This window comes from Nasonia vitripennis, unplaced genomic scaffold (genome assembly GCF_009193385.2).
Source record: "Nasonia vitripennis strain AsymCx unplaced genomic scaffold, Nvit_psr_1.1 unplaced0148, whole genome shotgun sequence".
NCBI lineage: Eukaryota > Metazoa > Arthropoda > Insecta > Hymenoptera > Pteromalidae > Nasonia > Nasonia vitripennis.
This window is the reverse complement of record NW_022279927.1, coordinates 122,081-140,387: the sequence shown is the minus strand read 5'-3', so window position 1 is coordinate 140,387 and position 18,307 is coordinate 122,081. Positions and strand designations below refer to the sequence as shown.

Below are 18,307 nucleotides of genomic sequence, written 5' to 3'. Positions count from 1 at the left end.
GGCCAGAACACCATCTCTTTTGGAGGAACTCCAAGTGACATGTCGAAAAATGTCCTCGTCTACCTTGACGCACTCCTTCAGATATCTTGCCGCTGAGTCGATGTAATTAGCACCACCTAGGCTGATCAGATAATTTACCTAAAAAAAGTTTTCAAATTTAAAAAGAAGTATAAGAAATTAATGTATACCGATAAAAAATGCCGATACTCACAAGTTTGTCGTACGCCTCATCACCAGCAAAATCAAATGCCACGATATCGGCCGAAGTTTTAAAAGGCAGATATTCAGGACGAACTGCCACCTTTGGCTTCTGCCTGTTTTAATTCCTTTTACCATTTCGTGCACAGAACTGAAAAAAAAAGGAAATATTAGGGTGTTGAAAGCTCTTAAAATACTTGGGATAGAAATAAAATGTGTTCAAAATACTGCATTAATTCCTCCAGTTTGACGAGTCTTTGGTCCACTGATCTGAAAATAAATAAAATTCAATTAATATGATAAATATGTAAATCAGAATAATTATTTTTAATTAGTATGGCGCAAAATATGCTTGTAATTTTTGTCCAAATTATCGATTTTTGTGGCTAAAATATTGTCCATTTGCGCAGTTTCGGAGGCGGTGAGAGAAGCTGTCGAGGAAGATGCTGCAATTCCTACAGCATTCGGTCGACGAAAATCCATCATCTGCGGGCGTGTCGACAATCCTTGCTTCGGTAGTTGCTGTTGCTTCGATGACGACGCTCGTTGCTCCTGCAACCTATGATTGAGAGTCGGTTGAGGCTGCGACGCAGAGAAACCGTTGTTATGGGTTTGCCACGACGAAGACGATGACGACAACAATGCTTTGGGCTGTGATGATGATGGTGGTGGCACTAATTTAGAGCGCTTGTCCTTCTTCTTCTCATTTTTATTCTTCTTGTCCTTTATATTCTTCTCTTTTTTATCTTTCTTATTCTTCTTGTTTTTCTTGGCGTGTGGTTTAGGGGCAGTGCAACGGCCATTTGGCCAGCGGGCTGAGCGAAGAAGCTCCTTGAGGGGGTGGATGGCATCAACTCCGATATCTTGGAATGTGCAGCGGACACTGGAATTGCTCCAGTATTCTTCGACATTTTGCTGTCAGAAGAAATAATAAAGAGTAAATTTCGATGATCGAGACCCATAACTATTACCTCGGTACTTAAAGCAGAGCATAAAAAAACTCCGATTAATGATGAAGAGCAAGGACGATCAAACAAATGTTTGCGAAAGTTTTTAAAACGAGATAGCAGTAATCGTCGGATTTGACGATATTTTGAATTATTCCGATGAATCCGTTTCGAAGATAAACTGTACTATCCGGTCGAAGAAGAGAGAAATGGATGTTTCCGGTAACTACTTTTCTATATTGTTCGTAATCGGTCGAACCATCGATCAATGGTGCAGGACCTCTCGCATGAGCACCGATGAATTTCATCAGATTCGCGTCGATGTGTTTGGAAGAAGCTGTTCCACAGTTTTCCGCTCTACGGTTGGCAATTTGTTGCAAGTGCTGGCTAGGCTTCCTGCATAATTTTCGGCAATACGACATATTGCTTTCGTAAGGAAAAGCTGAAAAAGAATCTAACGCCCCGAAAGCCCTAACATCATCGGCAAGATTCAACAAAGTATGAATATTGTACGACAAAAATTCTATACCATACACGTCAGAGGCTGTTTGAACGAAGAGCTTAATGCAGTTTTCAGCGAAAGCTACAGATTCGGGTGTAAAATGAGGATTGATTAAAATTCTTATGGATGCGTGATGCAGAAGAAAATGCAAATAAAGAGCGGGATTAACTAAACCGTTGAAGATAACAGTAGCGGTATATAGAAGCAACTGTCTCAATTCGGTGGCTTTAAATTTGCCATGGTGGTTGATGTCGACTGGTGCATGTAGTCGAAGACCGTACTCTTGACCAAATTTATATGAAGACTGAGATCGATTAGAGGGCAATCTATACCTACGCTATGGTGATCCGTATCCAATTTTTCAAGGTATTCGTCTTGTGTACGAGGTTTATGATCGACCCCTGTATACACCATCACTCCTGGACGTATATTTTGACCGCGAACCCAACATCTCGAACACGGAGCCCTAGAACTATGCGAACGGTGACCTAACGAAAACGAAAGAGCAAGAGCATCGGCGATAAAGCACCTCAAATCAACGGAAAAATGTTTACCCATGAAATCTACACCGCTCTGAATAACCTGACGCACATCTCGATTAAACGGTTGAAAAAAATCTTTCGCACTCGTTGGCTTTTTGTTCCCTTTAAATACTCTGACGATCTCTGATGCAAAACGATTACCAAAGTTTGCTATTCTGATTTGAATCGGCCACAAAGCGATCTTACCTACTTTATCAAGAGAAGTACCGTCTGTACTAAAATCTATTTGGATATGCTCTTTCCGCAAATGTGGGGGAGTCGAAGACAATATCTTTAGCAAAGCCTGCTCTACGCCAAAATGAAGGTACTCGCCTACAGCTACTTGAGTGATAGAGGCAGAGTAGTTTGGAGTTTTTAAAATAGTTCTCGGGTCCACGTGTATACTCGAAAAACAGCCGTGTGTTTTTATCACTTGCATAATAGCCCTGATCTGCGTGTGGGTCACGTTCTGCTCCGCAAAAACTGTAGCCAGCCTATCTTCAAAATCGTGTACGCTCTCTATACCATCGCATAAAACCGATTCACATTCACTCTCACTCTCGTCGTGATCACTCTCATTCGGGCTGTTAATAACCTTATCATTCGCACCATCATCCAGACAGCTCGCCGGACGGGATTCGTCGAGATCCGGCTCGTTCGGGACGACTCTACAATGGCGGTGCAACGATTCTGAACCGACGGTACATATTCGGAAGCTCTTTCATATAATCTTAATATTTCGGCTCTATACACAGGCGAACAATCTTGCAAACGCTTCCTACTGCGCATAGTTAAAATTCGATGCATATTTCAAATCAAAATCGTACTTCCCGATAATCAGCGCAGCTTATTCTTTGAGGCGGTTTACACAATCAGCAGATGAACTCTACCTCTTGGCGTAGCCCAGATCTTGCAGTAGTAGCTGGAACTCCTGACAGCAACTTGGATGTTGTGGTCCTCTGCAGCTTCTTTATTTCAGCAAGCTGTGGAAGCAAAATTAAAATTAGAATATAATTTATTTATATTGTATATAAAAAATACATATAAATGCAGCTGTACAGGTAATTTTGACAAAGAGATCCTCTAAAACAACTCGGTGAAGAAATTACCCTCGCCAAACCAATATGCGGGCATGGATCTCTTTACAAGTTTACAATTAACTTGAATTAATAAAAATAAGTAATATTTTCAGATTCAACATCATGTATATATCATCTGTGCAAAATTTCAACTACCTAGGTTCAGCAGAAAGCAAATGGCATGAGAAAGTATCAATATAAAAGGTATATAGTAGCTGGTACGGATAGTCCAAATCTGAAAATCTTATATTTTCATGCTGTGTGCTTTCTACTACAGCTAGGGACCTGGAATTCTGCACAGATAATATAAAAATTCTGCTAAAACAGATAATCATGGCCATTTAAACTTTATCCAGACCCTTAGACCCATCACTGACATAAGTGGGCACGCATTTTGACTTAAGGATAGTGATTCTTTCACACAGTTGTCAAGGAGAATCTCTTTATGAAACTGACTTGCACAGCTGTTTTTCATTATAATTTTACGTTTAGAAAAGTATAATTACTTTGCATGTCACCGTAGATAAGCACAACAGTCTCAAAGAAAAATAGTATTGCATAATATACTGCACACCTAAATGTGAAGATAAAAAATATATCTTGAGGTGACACGCACAGTAGTTATAATTTTCCACACCTAAAAATAGAATGCAAAACAGTTCTACAAGTCATTTGGATACGAAAATCCACCTCGACAATTTTTTCATGAAATCAGCCACGCCAATTCAAAATACGGGCATGGGTCTCTAGGTCAAAATTACAACTAACGTTATTGAGTAAAAATTAATATGGTTGGTTGTTTCTGCATGATTTATCAAGTATCTGTGCAAAATTTCAACTACCTAGCTTCAGCAGAAAGCAAATGACATGAGAAAGTTTCATTACAAGTAGCTGGTACGGATGATAGTCCAAATCTGAAAATCTTATATTTTCATGCTGTGTGCCTTCTGCTGCAGCTAGGTAGCTGAAATTTTGCTATTTAAAAAATTATGCTGAAACTAATAATCGTAGCCATCATCACAGGACAGTTTCGCTTAAGCCCTTTGATCACATATGTGGGCACTCAATTTCACTGGTTAGACGTTGAGATCTACCTCTTGGCGTAGCCCAGATCTCAGCAGTAGCTGGAACTCCTTGCAGCAAGTTGAAAGGCCACTTGTTGTCCTTGTAGATTGTGTTGGTCCTCTGCTGCTTCTTTTCAGCAAGCTCTGTAAGCACAATTATAATTATAACATACTTTATAAAATAAGAGGAATAATAAAGGTAAATAAGAGGAAGTTTTTAGAGGAAAGATTGTGATTTGAATTAGGAATAGGCGGAATACAATATTAATTGAATATATAATATATAATTATACGGGAACATAGGATTAATCCTGCTTACCTCTCTGGATTTCCCAGGTACTGCTAGGGCAGCTGCGATGCGTGCAGGTTGATCCTGATGATGTTGCAGGATCGACAATGTGCTCAAAAACAGAAAGTAGCAGAGAGATTTAGCATCAAGTATTATAATATATATATATATATATATATATATATATATATATATATATATATATATATATATATTGAATATAATGAATAATGAGAATGAGAGGCAGAATGAGATAAAGTATGAGTGATATATGAGATGAAATTATTATGAGAGAATAAAGCGAATTAGAGAGAATGAAAAACGATTAATAAAACTCAATATCCAGAGAAGTAGTCGCAAATTGTATGCTGCTTCTTTCTGGACCTGCTGGACGGCTGGACACCGCGATGAAGAATGCAGGTGAGCAGCCTCTTCTGGAATCTGCAAAAAATACGAATGCGTTGAAAAATTCGAAGGAAACCGGAAAGCTAGATTATCACGGAAGAAGCTACGAACACGCGCGCGATTTTTCTAACCTGAAAATCAGCGTGTATAAACAAATTATCCAATTTTCCGAATAAACATATAAAAATAATATATTAAACTTACCCAATTGAGTTGATTAATCGGTAGCACTGGTGATTGTCGAGTGTATGTAACTGATAACTTTTGATAATCAATGATTATTCAGTGTGACAAGATTTTTACTGTTAACGCACGAGTCGCAAAAGCAAAAAGGAACGTTTTTCCGAGAATCCGCTATACTTGATCCCTCCACCGCTCGCTATAGGCGCGACCGGGGAAATCACATATATATGTGCGCGTTTTAGAATTATATAGACTCTGCTGCTGTAAAGCTCATCGTGCGAGAGAGGAGAGCAGTCTGTCTCTTTCTAAAATGGGTGGAGCAAACGTGTGGCGCGTGCGCGCAGACGCCAGATTGGAGATGCCGCGAAACCGTTGCAATTCAAAAAGTTTTAAAATTTGTAACATAGTTTTATGCAGTGATTAACAATTATTTATAAAAAAAAATTAAACTTGTATCAATTTTAAATCGAAATTTGATGCAGTTGCGCGAAAAAGCCGAATCGTATATGCGTATAAAAATATCATGTATATGCTTATGTACAATCGTGTGTTCGTTCAATGTGAAAATGCCATCAATATATTATTATTACAATTTAGAGCGGCAAAAATCCCAAAAAAAGTAGCGGGTTGATATAAAAATCGATTCATCTGCACCTGCACCAATATAAAAAGAAAAAAAAATCCACAGAATGTCTTTGAACCCATTAGCCGCGATTAGCTGCACGGCACTCAGTCCGCTCGGACACTTTTTTTCAACCTGGGATCTTACGTTTGAAACTTACATATGATCCATAAGGGCGCTAGAGCTTGAGCATTTTTTTATTTATATAGCTTGAGCTGTTAAATTTAAACTTATAAGCATAAAAATTCGAGTTGAAGAAATGCCAGTATTGATACATAAGTTTATCGCAATACTGAAATCGATTATTTCCGATAACATTGCAGTAAACCTTATAATTTATAACGCGGGAATCCGTAAAAAGATTAAAACCGTATCTTCCGGAATTCGTCACGTGTGCTGACGAATGGCTGGCATAATGCCGCCACGAATTTTTGAAAAATGTCATTACGCGTGTCGACAAAATGCCCTGAATATGCTGCACTCGTGCCGAAGTTTTGCAGCACGCCGTGCCGCCAGGAAAATGCATGCGTGCTTCATAAATGCAAGCGTAATGCCAGCCCGCCGAGTCGTCAACATGCCAGATGCGTACTGGCACAATCGCGCCCGTAGCGAATCACGGATTTCTGCATTTTTACGGCACGATACGAGCACGCGTGTTCCAACATGCGTGCTCCCGGATTGACGAAATCGGGCAGCACAACGTGCTGTCACAATGCCGACACATTGCTAGCCGAAATCGGATCCCCCGAGGCGTCAACTTTTGCCCGCACTGTGTAGGCAGGCCGAGCAGACAACTTGACGTCACGCGTGCATGCATAATGATGCATTCGTGCCGCCAACGTTGGCGAGAAAAAAAATTTTAACTTTGTTTTCCACGAATGACTTCAAAATGGAGTCACATTGACGGCACGCGTGCTCGTCATACATGGTCAAAAGTTGTCCAGCACATGCTGTTATCGGGGTAGTGCCCCGATAACATCGCGTGCCAGGCATTTTGGGGTCACGCATGCTGGCTGCTCGAACCGTCATTGTGACGTCCCCAAGACATCTTTCGTTGCAATTTTCAACTATTTTTTTTTCCTGCCATTCGGGAAGTCATAATGTTGACATTTTGGCGGCACAGCGTGCCAGCACACGTGATCATATTGCGACGGCACGAAACTTTGTCAGAATGACGGCCATGTGTGCCGGCTGTATGCCACCGGCACGAACGAAGGCAGAATGTCGGCATTTTGCAGTCACGCCGTGTTGGCACTCATGGCAGCATTATGATGACATTTTGAGGAGCTACATGACGGCATTGTGCCTTTGACCCGTGTTCAAAATTTTGTAGCATTTAGCGCTGTCAGAGTACTGGCAAAATGTCAGCTCGAAATTCCAAATTCCCGCAGAATGCCGGCTTTGTTGGCTGCGAAATTTCGAAAATTTTCGGTCGCACAATTCATGAAATAAGACTTTTCAATGTATTATATTTTAAGGCTGTTGATTTTGTTAATTTGGGCTATTATTTATCCACCGGGCTTTGTTCCTTGCCAATTTTTATTAATTATATTATTATGACTACTCTTTCATGACTACCGAATTTATAGCAGCCTGCCAGTTTCGCGCCTTACACGAAATAAGCGGCGAATATCAATGTTGTTAAACGCGTTAATAATAATTTTGGTGATTGTTTATTACAATAACTTGCAACTTTATTAACATCAACAGTTGCTCGCAGTATATAAGGACACAATTAGCTATGACTTGTAACAAGTGTTCGTGGTCGAGTGGCAAAGTGCCTGCCTGCTAACTGAAAGGTTCAGGGTTCGATCCTCGTTAGGGTTTTAATTTTTTTGTTTTTTCGCTTAATTTAAGTGCCGGCACGATGCTTGCACCGCGTGCCGTCATTGTGCTCAGCACAATGCCGTCATTTCCGTGTCCCGGAGCAGGGGTACCTGGACGTCACACGTGGCCCATTCCGAGCAGTCTCGGTGCCGTCATTCCGCCGACATGTTATCGGGGCGGGGTGGAAATGGATTTTGTGCCAAAGTGTGCCAAATTGTGCAAAAGTGTGTCAAAGTGTGTCATAGTGTGCCGTAATGTTCCAAAGTATTCAAATTCGGAAATTTACTACTCTTTGGCATATCTTCGTATACTTTGGCACACTCTGGCACACTTTGGCACATTTTGACACACATGGGTTTTTCGGAAATTGAGGACTTGGATTCCCGGCGGATTCCCCTGTTGAGGCATGTTTTTCCAACATTTACGGTGGACAGCAGCTTTAAGGCAATTACGGGCAATTGTTAATTAATATTGTCAAAGTACTAAGTATCTAAAGCTGCTTGAAGTACATGAGTCTAAATTTTTGTATTAATTGTAACGAGTACTTGTGGCCTAGTGGTAGACCTTCAGCTTACTATACCAAAGGATCCGGGTTCAAGTCTTACCGGCGTTAGAATTTTTTTTTTATTTAATTATTTATTGTTACGTACTATAACTAGGACTTCAAGCTCCACGCGTGCCGTCGATATGACGGCATCGTGCAGTGGCAATGTTTTGGCGCGCGTGCGGCGGGATATATTTCACTGTACCGAAATATGCCAAAGTGTGCCAAAGTGTGCCATAGTGTTCCATGCTGTGCCATACTGTGCCAAACTGTGCCATACTACGCCATACTTTGTCAAAAAAGAGATGTTTGTTTCCGAAAAACCCATGTATGTCAAAGTGTGCCAAAGTGTGCCGAAGTGTGCCAAAGTGCAGCAAATTTCCGAATTTGAACACTTTGGCACACTTTGGCACAGAATGGCACACTTTGCCACACTTTGGCACAGAATGGCACACTTTGCCACACTTTGGCACAGAATGGCACACTTTGGCACAGAATGGCACACTTTGCCACTGAATGGCACGCTTTGCCACACTTTAGCACACCCAATTATTTCCACTAGGGAACGATAATATAAATTGTTCTTGGTAAAAAGATAGATAATCAAGTGACGCGGTAGCGCCACGAAGGCGAGTTTCAGAAGCAGACAAAGCCACGGCGCCGGTGACACTATTTACTTCTATATTGGTGTTCAGATTTTTTATTGTACAAAAAAAAATACTTATCATTACTGTTAGTAAGGTTTTTTGGCTCATTAGAATGTTTTCTAAGCTAAACTATGGTTTCTAACAAAAATATTAGTGAAAAGGCTGCTTATTTTTATAATATGTGAGTGTATAATTCTAAAATACTAAAATCACGTTTTTCTTCTTCAGCCCGAAAGGACCGTTAAGTTAGCCGCAAAAAGTGTTAGGACCATGAAGTTAGCCGTAAAGCTATATACAGATGAGAATTGCTTTCTCAAGAAAATATAATAATAATATATTACGATATTTAGAATTAAGAGGTTGCTGGTGCATACTCCGCATTCCGGAGCTGTAATGGTAACTAGCTTGCGAGGGTAGCTGATTACAAAGTTCAGGTTATTTTCAGTGTCTTGATATAAAAATCATTCAAGTACGGTGTCTAGGTGTATCTCTATTAAAAATTTTACTCAAGATTGTATGTAAGAATTTACGTAAATTCATATATCAGAGCTTGTCAAAAATCTTGTGTAAGATCGTACATAAGATCTTATCAGCGATTGTCGACCAAGAACAAAGATAAGATCTTACGGATAAAATCTTATGTTCATGATAAAAAAATTATTTTTATTAAATATTCATTTAAAATCTTACGCAAGATAGTATACAAGATCTTGCATAAGACATTACGTAATATCTTGCCCGATTTCTTACATAAGATCTTATGCAAGATCTTACCGCCATGATCAAAAGAAATTGAAACGGGCATGGCAAGTTACGTAGTAATTATCTTGAGAGTTGTTCGTTGCTTCATTACGATTAAAAATAATAAACTTGACTTTGTTTGATTGATCTCAGTTCTTTTCTAATTGTAATTTCATTGCGGAATTTATCAAACTCGCCTAATCTTTTCCTTTTTTAAAAGTTAATTTTTTTAGATTTTATTTTCTTTCAGGTACATATTAAGCAATTTACTTTTATCAACGTTCCAATAACTATAATACATATATTAAAAAAACTGAAATCCTAAAGCTAAAAAATAGCTATAAAAAAACGCGTCCACCAAATATAAAAACGGACTATTTTCCTACTATGTACTAGCAAAAACAAAGAAAATAAGACTTAGTGGGTTAAAATTTACTGAGTAAAAGCTGAGATACAGGCGTATACGAACACACAAACACACATACACACACACTTCCGTACGGACATTTTCCAAAAACCCAATTTTTCGACTAAAAATGCATCAAAACACACTTCCCACGTGTTTTTACACAAACTACAAAAATTACTTTTACAAGGCTTTCTTAGGAAGAAAGAAAGAAAAAAAAATATATATATATATACACGTCCTGCGACGTATTGCATTTAAGCAATATCAGCGGAATCGTTACGAAGCCGAAAACTGACGACTCAGATTAACAAGTAGATCAGCAAGGTTAATGAGTATCCCCCGTATACGCCGAGCGACCAGTTGTAATTATACACTCGATCTGGACTCTTGTACGACGCTCCTATCCGTCGACAAGAGTTATCCAGGCTAAGTCGCGATCCCGATACCTATAGAACTTTATCTTGAATAAATTGTGAAAGTCAATCAACTACAAGTGTTTTTCTATTGAATATATCCATCCTGTATAAGCCTGACTACAGCACAGCAGCAGAGTTTCCAGCCCAAGCAGTTAAACCCAAGTAAGTAAAAATTCAATAATCAATTATAGGTCGGAATTGTAACTTAACAATATAACTATACAATAAAGGATGTAATTTTAAGGAAAATTTCATTCCGCTAGCACATTTTCAGCTTGATTTGTGTTGTTTTGAAATGGATTTTTGTAGTCAATTCTACAGATTTTGCACTGATAGCCATACCGACTACCTTAAACCACCTTAAACTTGGACAAATGACCTTTTTAATAATTTTCATTTAATTTTTATGATTAAAACTTTATTTCTGTGAAGTTTTAATCTTCGCAGATTTTGAAAAATCTCCCACTTTGCGACAGTTCTTGAGAATTGCGTCATAATACTGCCAGTTTAAAAAAAAATTGATCGATGATCGAACCACTAACGTATCTGCTAAAAAAGTAGCCACATAACGGCGAATCTAGCCATGAAGGCTTGACGCAAGTAGACACAGAGGGAGCGAGTGATCCGACTCCGGTGCGCCGAAGACCCGGGCAGCCCCGCGCGAAATTGATCGATATTACTCAAAGAGACACTAGATCTTCAACAGGCGCGAGCGCAATGAGCGTGCGCAGATAATTATTATCACCATGATCATTCATCGCATCGACCCCCGTCCTGACAATTATTTTTCTTTTCCATTTCTCTATAGACCACCCGTGGATCATAGAGGAGCAATGGTTAGCTCAAAAGCACATCGTCGAGCTGCTGGAGGAGATGATCTAGCTGGAAATGAGGCGACGAAAGGTCGTAAAATGCTTGGCACGATACATGGCTGCCGCCCAAGAAGTGATCGCCCGGGTTACTCAAGAACTCGAGGATCCGAAGGCAACCTCAGCTGAAATCGAGAAAGTCAATGAGACTACGAGCCCGCATTGATATCCCACACCTCCACTGGGGCAGCCAAAGCAACCAAGAAGCGCAGGCTAAGAAAAGGCCCATGCTAAGGACCTGCCGACTTTGGCGCCGAAGAAGACCGGGCCAACCGGCCACGCCTAGCCTATCACCGAAAGCCGCCAAAGACTGATGCCAGGCCCCTGGAGCACCAAACCTGAGCAGACGACCCGGTTGTATAGGCAGACATGGCAAGTGTACTTAAGGAGCTGCGGAGCAAAGCTGCCGTCGCTACGTCCTAAGTGGAGTTTACGGCACGGGCACTAACAGTCAAGAAGACGTACCTCCAAAAGAAAAGACACGAGCATGAACCCAAGTGGAGACGGGGCAACGATAGTTTATGCAATTGGCGATGTTTCGTACCACCGAAACGTCCCCGATCAACTAGCAAGTGTCACGACGTGGATCTGAGTGCATGGATCAACCGGAGTATTTCTAATTGTAACATTATTAAGAATAAATTCAATAATCGTAATCAGAGTGTTAGCGTCAGTTTTATTTGCATGCTCATTTGTATTTGTGTGCTGTTTAGTCTGGGATACGACAACGCCGACTTTCTGCCGACACCGTGACCTAGTCGATTACCGCGAGGCTACCGCGGTCAAAACATTGAACGTGTGAAAGACCGAGTCAAGCAACATTCATGCGTTTTGATATGTTGCTACGGGCTAAGCCCAGCTCTAGCACTTGTGAACTACTCGTTGTTTAATTATCTCTTACTCATTCTTAGCTGTGTAACTTTGTTGATATCGATAGATATACAATGTACTGAGTTATAAGTGTCAAATTTGTTAGCTATCGCCTACTGAGTCGCTGGTGCACGATTACCCCCACTACTCCCATCGCTGTGCAACCAAAGCACATTAAAGCGGGAGCAAACTTATGTGTGACACAGTCTGTTCCTAGCCTCAGCCAGGTAAACGGAATAACTCTCCAAGGACAACCAGCATAGGACAAATGTAAAATATAGAAGAAACGTATCGAACAATGAAAACCGTTATTTGGGTGCGGTTCTTTTGAATCTGTATGAGCTGACTCTGGGCTTTCATTTTATCAAGATAGATCTTTTGATTACCTCGGCTAAATTCTTTTTGCATCCTATGAAACCGATTAGTTAAAAAGTTATTAACATCCGAATTCTTTGCCTCTCATCCAGTATAGCTTCTAAATCTGAACATTATTATTTTTGTTTAAAGTTAGAACTCCCTAACTACAGTTCAAATTGTTTTAAGAAAATTCATGTTATTATGAGGTAATGATATTCAAACTATATTGATAGAATATTTTGAAGATTTTTATATTATAAGAATAACGGAAAACCGTTTAAAAAAATGCTACGTGCCAATGAATTATCTGTGATTTTTAAACTTTAAATAAACTAAACTATTTTGTTACTTTTACTCGGGCTTCGTGATTCCCACATAATAATTTTATCCGTTAGGAATAGAATAGTGCCTAAATCTTCAAAGTTTTATTTTGTCCTTTTTATTCCTAATGGAAATAGTAGTGCTGTTGATTTTTTCAGAAAAGTTTAGTCGAATTTCATTAATTTTTTGAAGTCTCATCTTTGCCTCAAACAAACTACAACTTGTTTTGTTGTTGTACTACAGTAGAAGCAATTTATTACTTTTAGATTCTTAGCACCAGTATGACCACGCATTTTAACACATTTTAAGTATTAAGGAGAATAATTTTTCCTAACACGCGCATAAAATGGGTCTTTATTTCATGCCTAAAAGTAGCGTAGAAAATTGTGCATTCCAAGCGTGTTAGAAAAAGTTTAAGTTCGACCGGGGAGAAAATACTTTTTTCCTCGCTTGAGGAGTAGCGGGGAGAAAATTATTTTCTCCCCTTTGTTAATACCCGTTTTTCAAATTTCTCAATTTTTTTATTTTTTTCAAATATCTCAATTTTTTTTATTTTTTCAAATTTGTTAAATTTTTTTCTTTGTTCAAATTTATCAAATTTTTTAATTTGTTTAAATTTCTCAAACTTTTCCAATTTTTTGTGCACAACTTGAAATGCGCGATCTCCTACCCAACTTTCACGCATAAAAAAAGTCCCTTTCATGTCCTTGTTGGAAAAAACACGGTGTGTAACACCGGAATAAAAGCTAGGTCAGACTCGGGTGAGGTGTTTTTGCACTCGTCTACGTCTTGTGCTTAACACCTCACCCACGCTTGACACGGCTTATTTTCTTCCCTTGTTGCACAATATACTATTTTCGAAGTAATCAAATCACGTGATGAAACATTTGAAATCAATACATAACAAACTGACGTCACAAATTACATATCAAAATTACATGAAGAAATACGTAATTTTAATACATCACAAAATCACGTCAATATTTTCACCAGAGATTCTTTAGCATTTCTATTTGCAGACAGCAGTCTCTAACGCACGTGTTTCTTCTTACACCTAATGATGCGTGCGTATACTCTTGTACAGACTATGTAACTGTTATACAGTGCAGCTACTTCGGAGTGTAGCATAGAAAATTTCACAAATTTTAACATAATTAATAAAAGCTAATTGGGAGGGATCTGGGAAGGGCACTATTGAGAGGAGCTGGCGCATTCAAAGTAACCTAAATTTTGCTTAGCTATTTGTAGACACCATGTAAAATAATATACCGAATCTTATTAAATCTATTAATTCTTTGAAAATGGTAATCCTGTCTGTATAATGTGATTAGATAAAAATAAAAATGCTGAAATAGCTTATGATTCTAGTTTCAGATGATGCTGATATAGATCTAGCTGTAAAGGCAGCAGTTTTTTCTTGTATAGGAACAGCTGGACAAAGGTGTACAACAACCAGAAGATTAATTTTACATACAAAAATTAAGGAGGACTTTGTTGGTAAGTGTAATATGTTTATTCCAACTCATATTCTAGAGAGAATTTAGATTCTTATTGCAAACGTTTTATTTAAATGATGAGTCAACATGATTAAACAGCTATGCAGTCATTAACAAAACCTTGGAATGATCAGTTGCAAGATTAAGTATTTTAACACGCTTTTTGCACTTCGTGATAAATATATTTATTTTTTAATTAAAAAAGTCTTACCTTCTTCGTTCAGTAATTCGTTTTGATCACGCAGCTCAGTTTGTCAGAATTAATATTCGGGATGAAATGTAATCGTAAGGGTTGTAATTGGGCGATCGCTAATCGAATAATTCTAACAAGAAATTCTTTTGGTTTATCCTTAATTCTCTGCTCAAATAATATGTCTGTCTATATCTATTTGCTGTACAAGTTTCAAACTTTCTTTTAAGCTTACCTTGGCTAAGTTCTTTTTGCAGATTATAAAATGATTAGTTTGAAAGGTATAAAAATGAAAATTCTTTGTCTCTCACCCTGTACAACTTGTTTAACTGAAAATTGCTATTTTGACTAAACCCTATAACTCACTAACTAAAGTTTAGAACGTTGTAACAAAATTCATGATTTTATGTGGTTATGACGATCATATAGTATTGAAAATATCGAGGTTTGAATGTTTTCATGCAAATTATATGATTTGACATTTTGACGGGTGCTCCTTGAAACGGTCACCACTCTTCCTAGTCCTGTATATTTAATTATTATGGAAGAGTCGTTCATCTTCGCTCGATCTGTGTCGTAATTATGACGCCAGATTAACTAATTTATGTTAATTATAATTTTTATAATAATATATTGTAACGGGGTTCCCGGGAACGCCCGTTACAATAAAGAGGTCCGGAATACGAGGTTGTGGAGGATTATCACAATAATAAAATCTTTTTAGATTATGTTTAGATAATAAAATAAATATTTATAGTCAATCCTTTTTAGTACGAATAATGCATAATTATTGTATATATTCTTTTTAACAAGGTAAATTAACAAGTATGCTTTGTGTTACAAAAGGTTTTTGATAGATACGCTTCAATATGCGTTATTTATTATGAATCGAGAAAATTTTATAAGTATAGAAAATATTCTATATTTTCTATAAGTTTTTAACTGATACGCTTTAATTGCGTTATCAAGTTAGAATCGAAAAAGTTTTACAAGTTTTTGAAATGTCAAAATAATTCTAAGTATTCTATCTACTCAAGGCGAAAATTGCACTTGAGTAGAGACTAGTCGTTTAAATTGCACAAGAAGCGGTAGACCACAAGATCCCAACGCGACTCGCTGACACCGAGGTTGAGTCCGCAAAAACAATTTACATCAATTAACGAGGGAAAGTTCTTTTATTCTTTTCTTTAGTACGAGCAAGTACGCCACTACGCACTATCGCAAAGCAGACGATGTTCTCAGCAGAGCACACACGAGTGCGAGTTAGAGGAACAGCGACGCTATGAGCTAGAGAGATAGATAGATAGATAGATAGGGCTTTATTCGTCTTCACGGCAAAATAGTAAGATACATACAATTATTACATAATATAACGAATACACATAGAATACACTAATAAATAAGAAACACGGAAAAATACACGCATATATCCAGAGATTAGAGGAGAGATTGCCGATGCCGTGTTAAAAATGCGTGGCGAATTCGATCATGACGCTACTTGCGGCCTGCGATCGAACTATACGCATCTAGAAAAGGAGCATAGGGGAAGTATACGCATCCAGCGGCAGTGGAGGAGAAGGGAGAGGCGCTATATATTCTTAGGTCCACCGCGCCTGACGCGGCGGCGGAAAAGTGACAAACGGCGACTGTCGAATTTGCGCATCCACACCTCGCGGTAGTTTCAACCAACGCCAAATAACTATTCAGGCATATTATTAGACTAAAAAGAATGTTTAAACAACATAAGTGTAAAAAAATTAGAATCTAAAACTTTTGAAAACTCATGATTGAAAACTTTCATTTTTTAGAGGGATTATGGTTAAACCGACACAAAAAAGTTAAGCTTAAGCTTAAACAAAGCTAAATTAAACTAATAAGCCACCCCAGCCTCCCGATAAACATATGCTACTTTCAGTTTTCATATGTCAACGACGATCGTGGCGGCGCGGTCTACGTTGTTGCTTGGTATTCTTATGCACTCGGGTTCGAGTCCAAGTCTCAGCAAATTTTTTTTTCTACTTGCTGATAAAATATATAGTATACAATAATAACGCAATATGCCATTCTACTTCTGCAATTATATTTTAATTTAGGTAAGTATACGGTACAGAGGGGACCTGCAATGTATAACTACCATTATTTATAGTTTTTTACGTAAAGAAAAAATACAATTTTAAATAAATTTAAATTATCTTATTAGTTCGATAACGTTTTATTAATCACATTGATATTAAAAAAAAAAAATTATTAATTTGTATTCCTAAAATTCAAGAAGTTTCATTGTATACTTTTTTTTCATAAACGATTAAGAAGTAAATTATACCTATATTTATTGCAGGCCTACCGTATACTTACCTAAATTGAAATATAATTGCAGAAGCAGAATGGCATATTGCGTTATTATTGTATACTGTATATTTTATCAGCAAGTAGATAAAAAAAAGATTTGCTGAGACTCGGACTCGAACCCAAGTGCATAAGAATACCAAGCAACAACGTAGACCGCGCCACCACAATCATCGTTGATGGAGAAAAACTGAAAGTAGCATAACTTATCGGGAGGCTGGGGTGGCTTTTTAGTTTAATTTAATTTTGTTTAAGCTTAAGCTTAATTTTTTCGATTTAATGTAATTGTGAAAACGTTATCGTACTAATAAAATAATGTAAATTTATTTAAAATTATATTTTTTCGTTACCCATAAAACTATAACTAATTGTAGTTACAAATTGCACGTCCCCTACGTTCTAAAAGAATAATAATATATTTCTTATTGTTTTTACACATTATAAACATTTTATAAGCAAATAAAAAAAAAAATTGCCGAACTTCGGACCGCGCCGCCACGATCGTCGTTGGCATATGAAAACTGAAAGTAGCATATGTTTATCGGGAGGCTGGGGTGGCTTATTAGTTTAATTTAGCTTTGTTTAAGCTTAAGCTTAATGTGTTTGTGTCGGTTTAACCATAATCCGGCTAATAAATTAAATTTTTTAATTATGAGGGTTGATTTCATAAAGACGATCATGGCCACTGTCATTAAGGGCTTAGAGTTTAGTCTGTAATAGAGTTTATCGGTGATTGTTTATAAAAATATCATTGTTTATGAATCATATTCACCGCGTAAGCCCGAATCCTTGACAGTTACCACCGCTTATGTTATTTCTCCTCTATGCTCTGCCGCGATGTGATTGTGTACTCTCTCTATACTCTCTACTTCCCTCTTCGCCGCTGCTGCTGGTGGGGAAGCTAGTTGCGTACGGCCGCCCCTACTTCTCCTCCGCTGCTTCTAGATGCGTATAGTTCGGAGCGAAAACCGCAGGGGACGCTTTCGCCCATGCTCATCGGCAATCTTTCCTCTACTCTCTGATATATCACAATGCCTTATCACAGTTGTCAGGTAGTTATCACAAGTATATCAATTTAATATCACAGTTCAATTAAAACATTTAAAGCCCTACAAGAGTGATAACACCTCAGTTAGAAAAAAGAAAAATATTGCACAAGATTTTTGGCTACGTCATTGCTGTAATACTAAACTAGGTTACGGCCAAAGACCGAGTCTGACTAGAATAAACTTTTGGCCAGCAAGTGCCATCGCAGTGCCCTCTTGAAGGAGGCGAATGAAGGTAGGCTCCGCAGAGTAGAAGGAAGAGAGTTCTAGAACCGAGCTCCCGAGACCTGGAAGGCCCTAGCTGCGGTTTCAGTGCTCACGGTAGGGTTGCTCAGCTTCGGAAGAACCCCCCGACCGGAGGGTCTCGGCTTGTGTTTGCTGAAAAATGAGGCCAGATACGAGGGTTCACCAATCCGAA

At 38.3% G+C, this 18,307-nt stretch overlaps 1 protein-coding gene and 1 long non-coding RNA gene across 4 annotated transcripts in view; one reads left to right on the top strand and one right to left on the bottom strand.

The window, feature by feature from the left end:
* The window catches only part of LOC100499205 (aldehyde dehydrogenase family 7-like), a 263,537-nt gene that overhangs the window by 162,733 nt on the left and 82,497 nt on the right, over nt 1-18,307 (top strand). For all 3 annotated transcript variants that reach the window (XM_031933317.2, NM_001193319.1, XM_031933316.2), the window contains 1 exon segment: nt 14,180-14,308. In XM_031933317.2, the coding sequence (XP_031789177.1) occupies nt 14,180-14,308 (129 nt within the window).
* Nucleotides 878-4,705, bottom strand: LOC107982085. The gene is made up of 3 exons (XR_004228333.1): nt 4,342-4,705; nt 3,059-3,151; nt 878-1,113 (listed from the first exon to the last, which is right to left on the bottom strand). It is a non-coding gene; the product is annotated as an uncharacterized LOC107982085 (long non-coding RNA).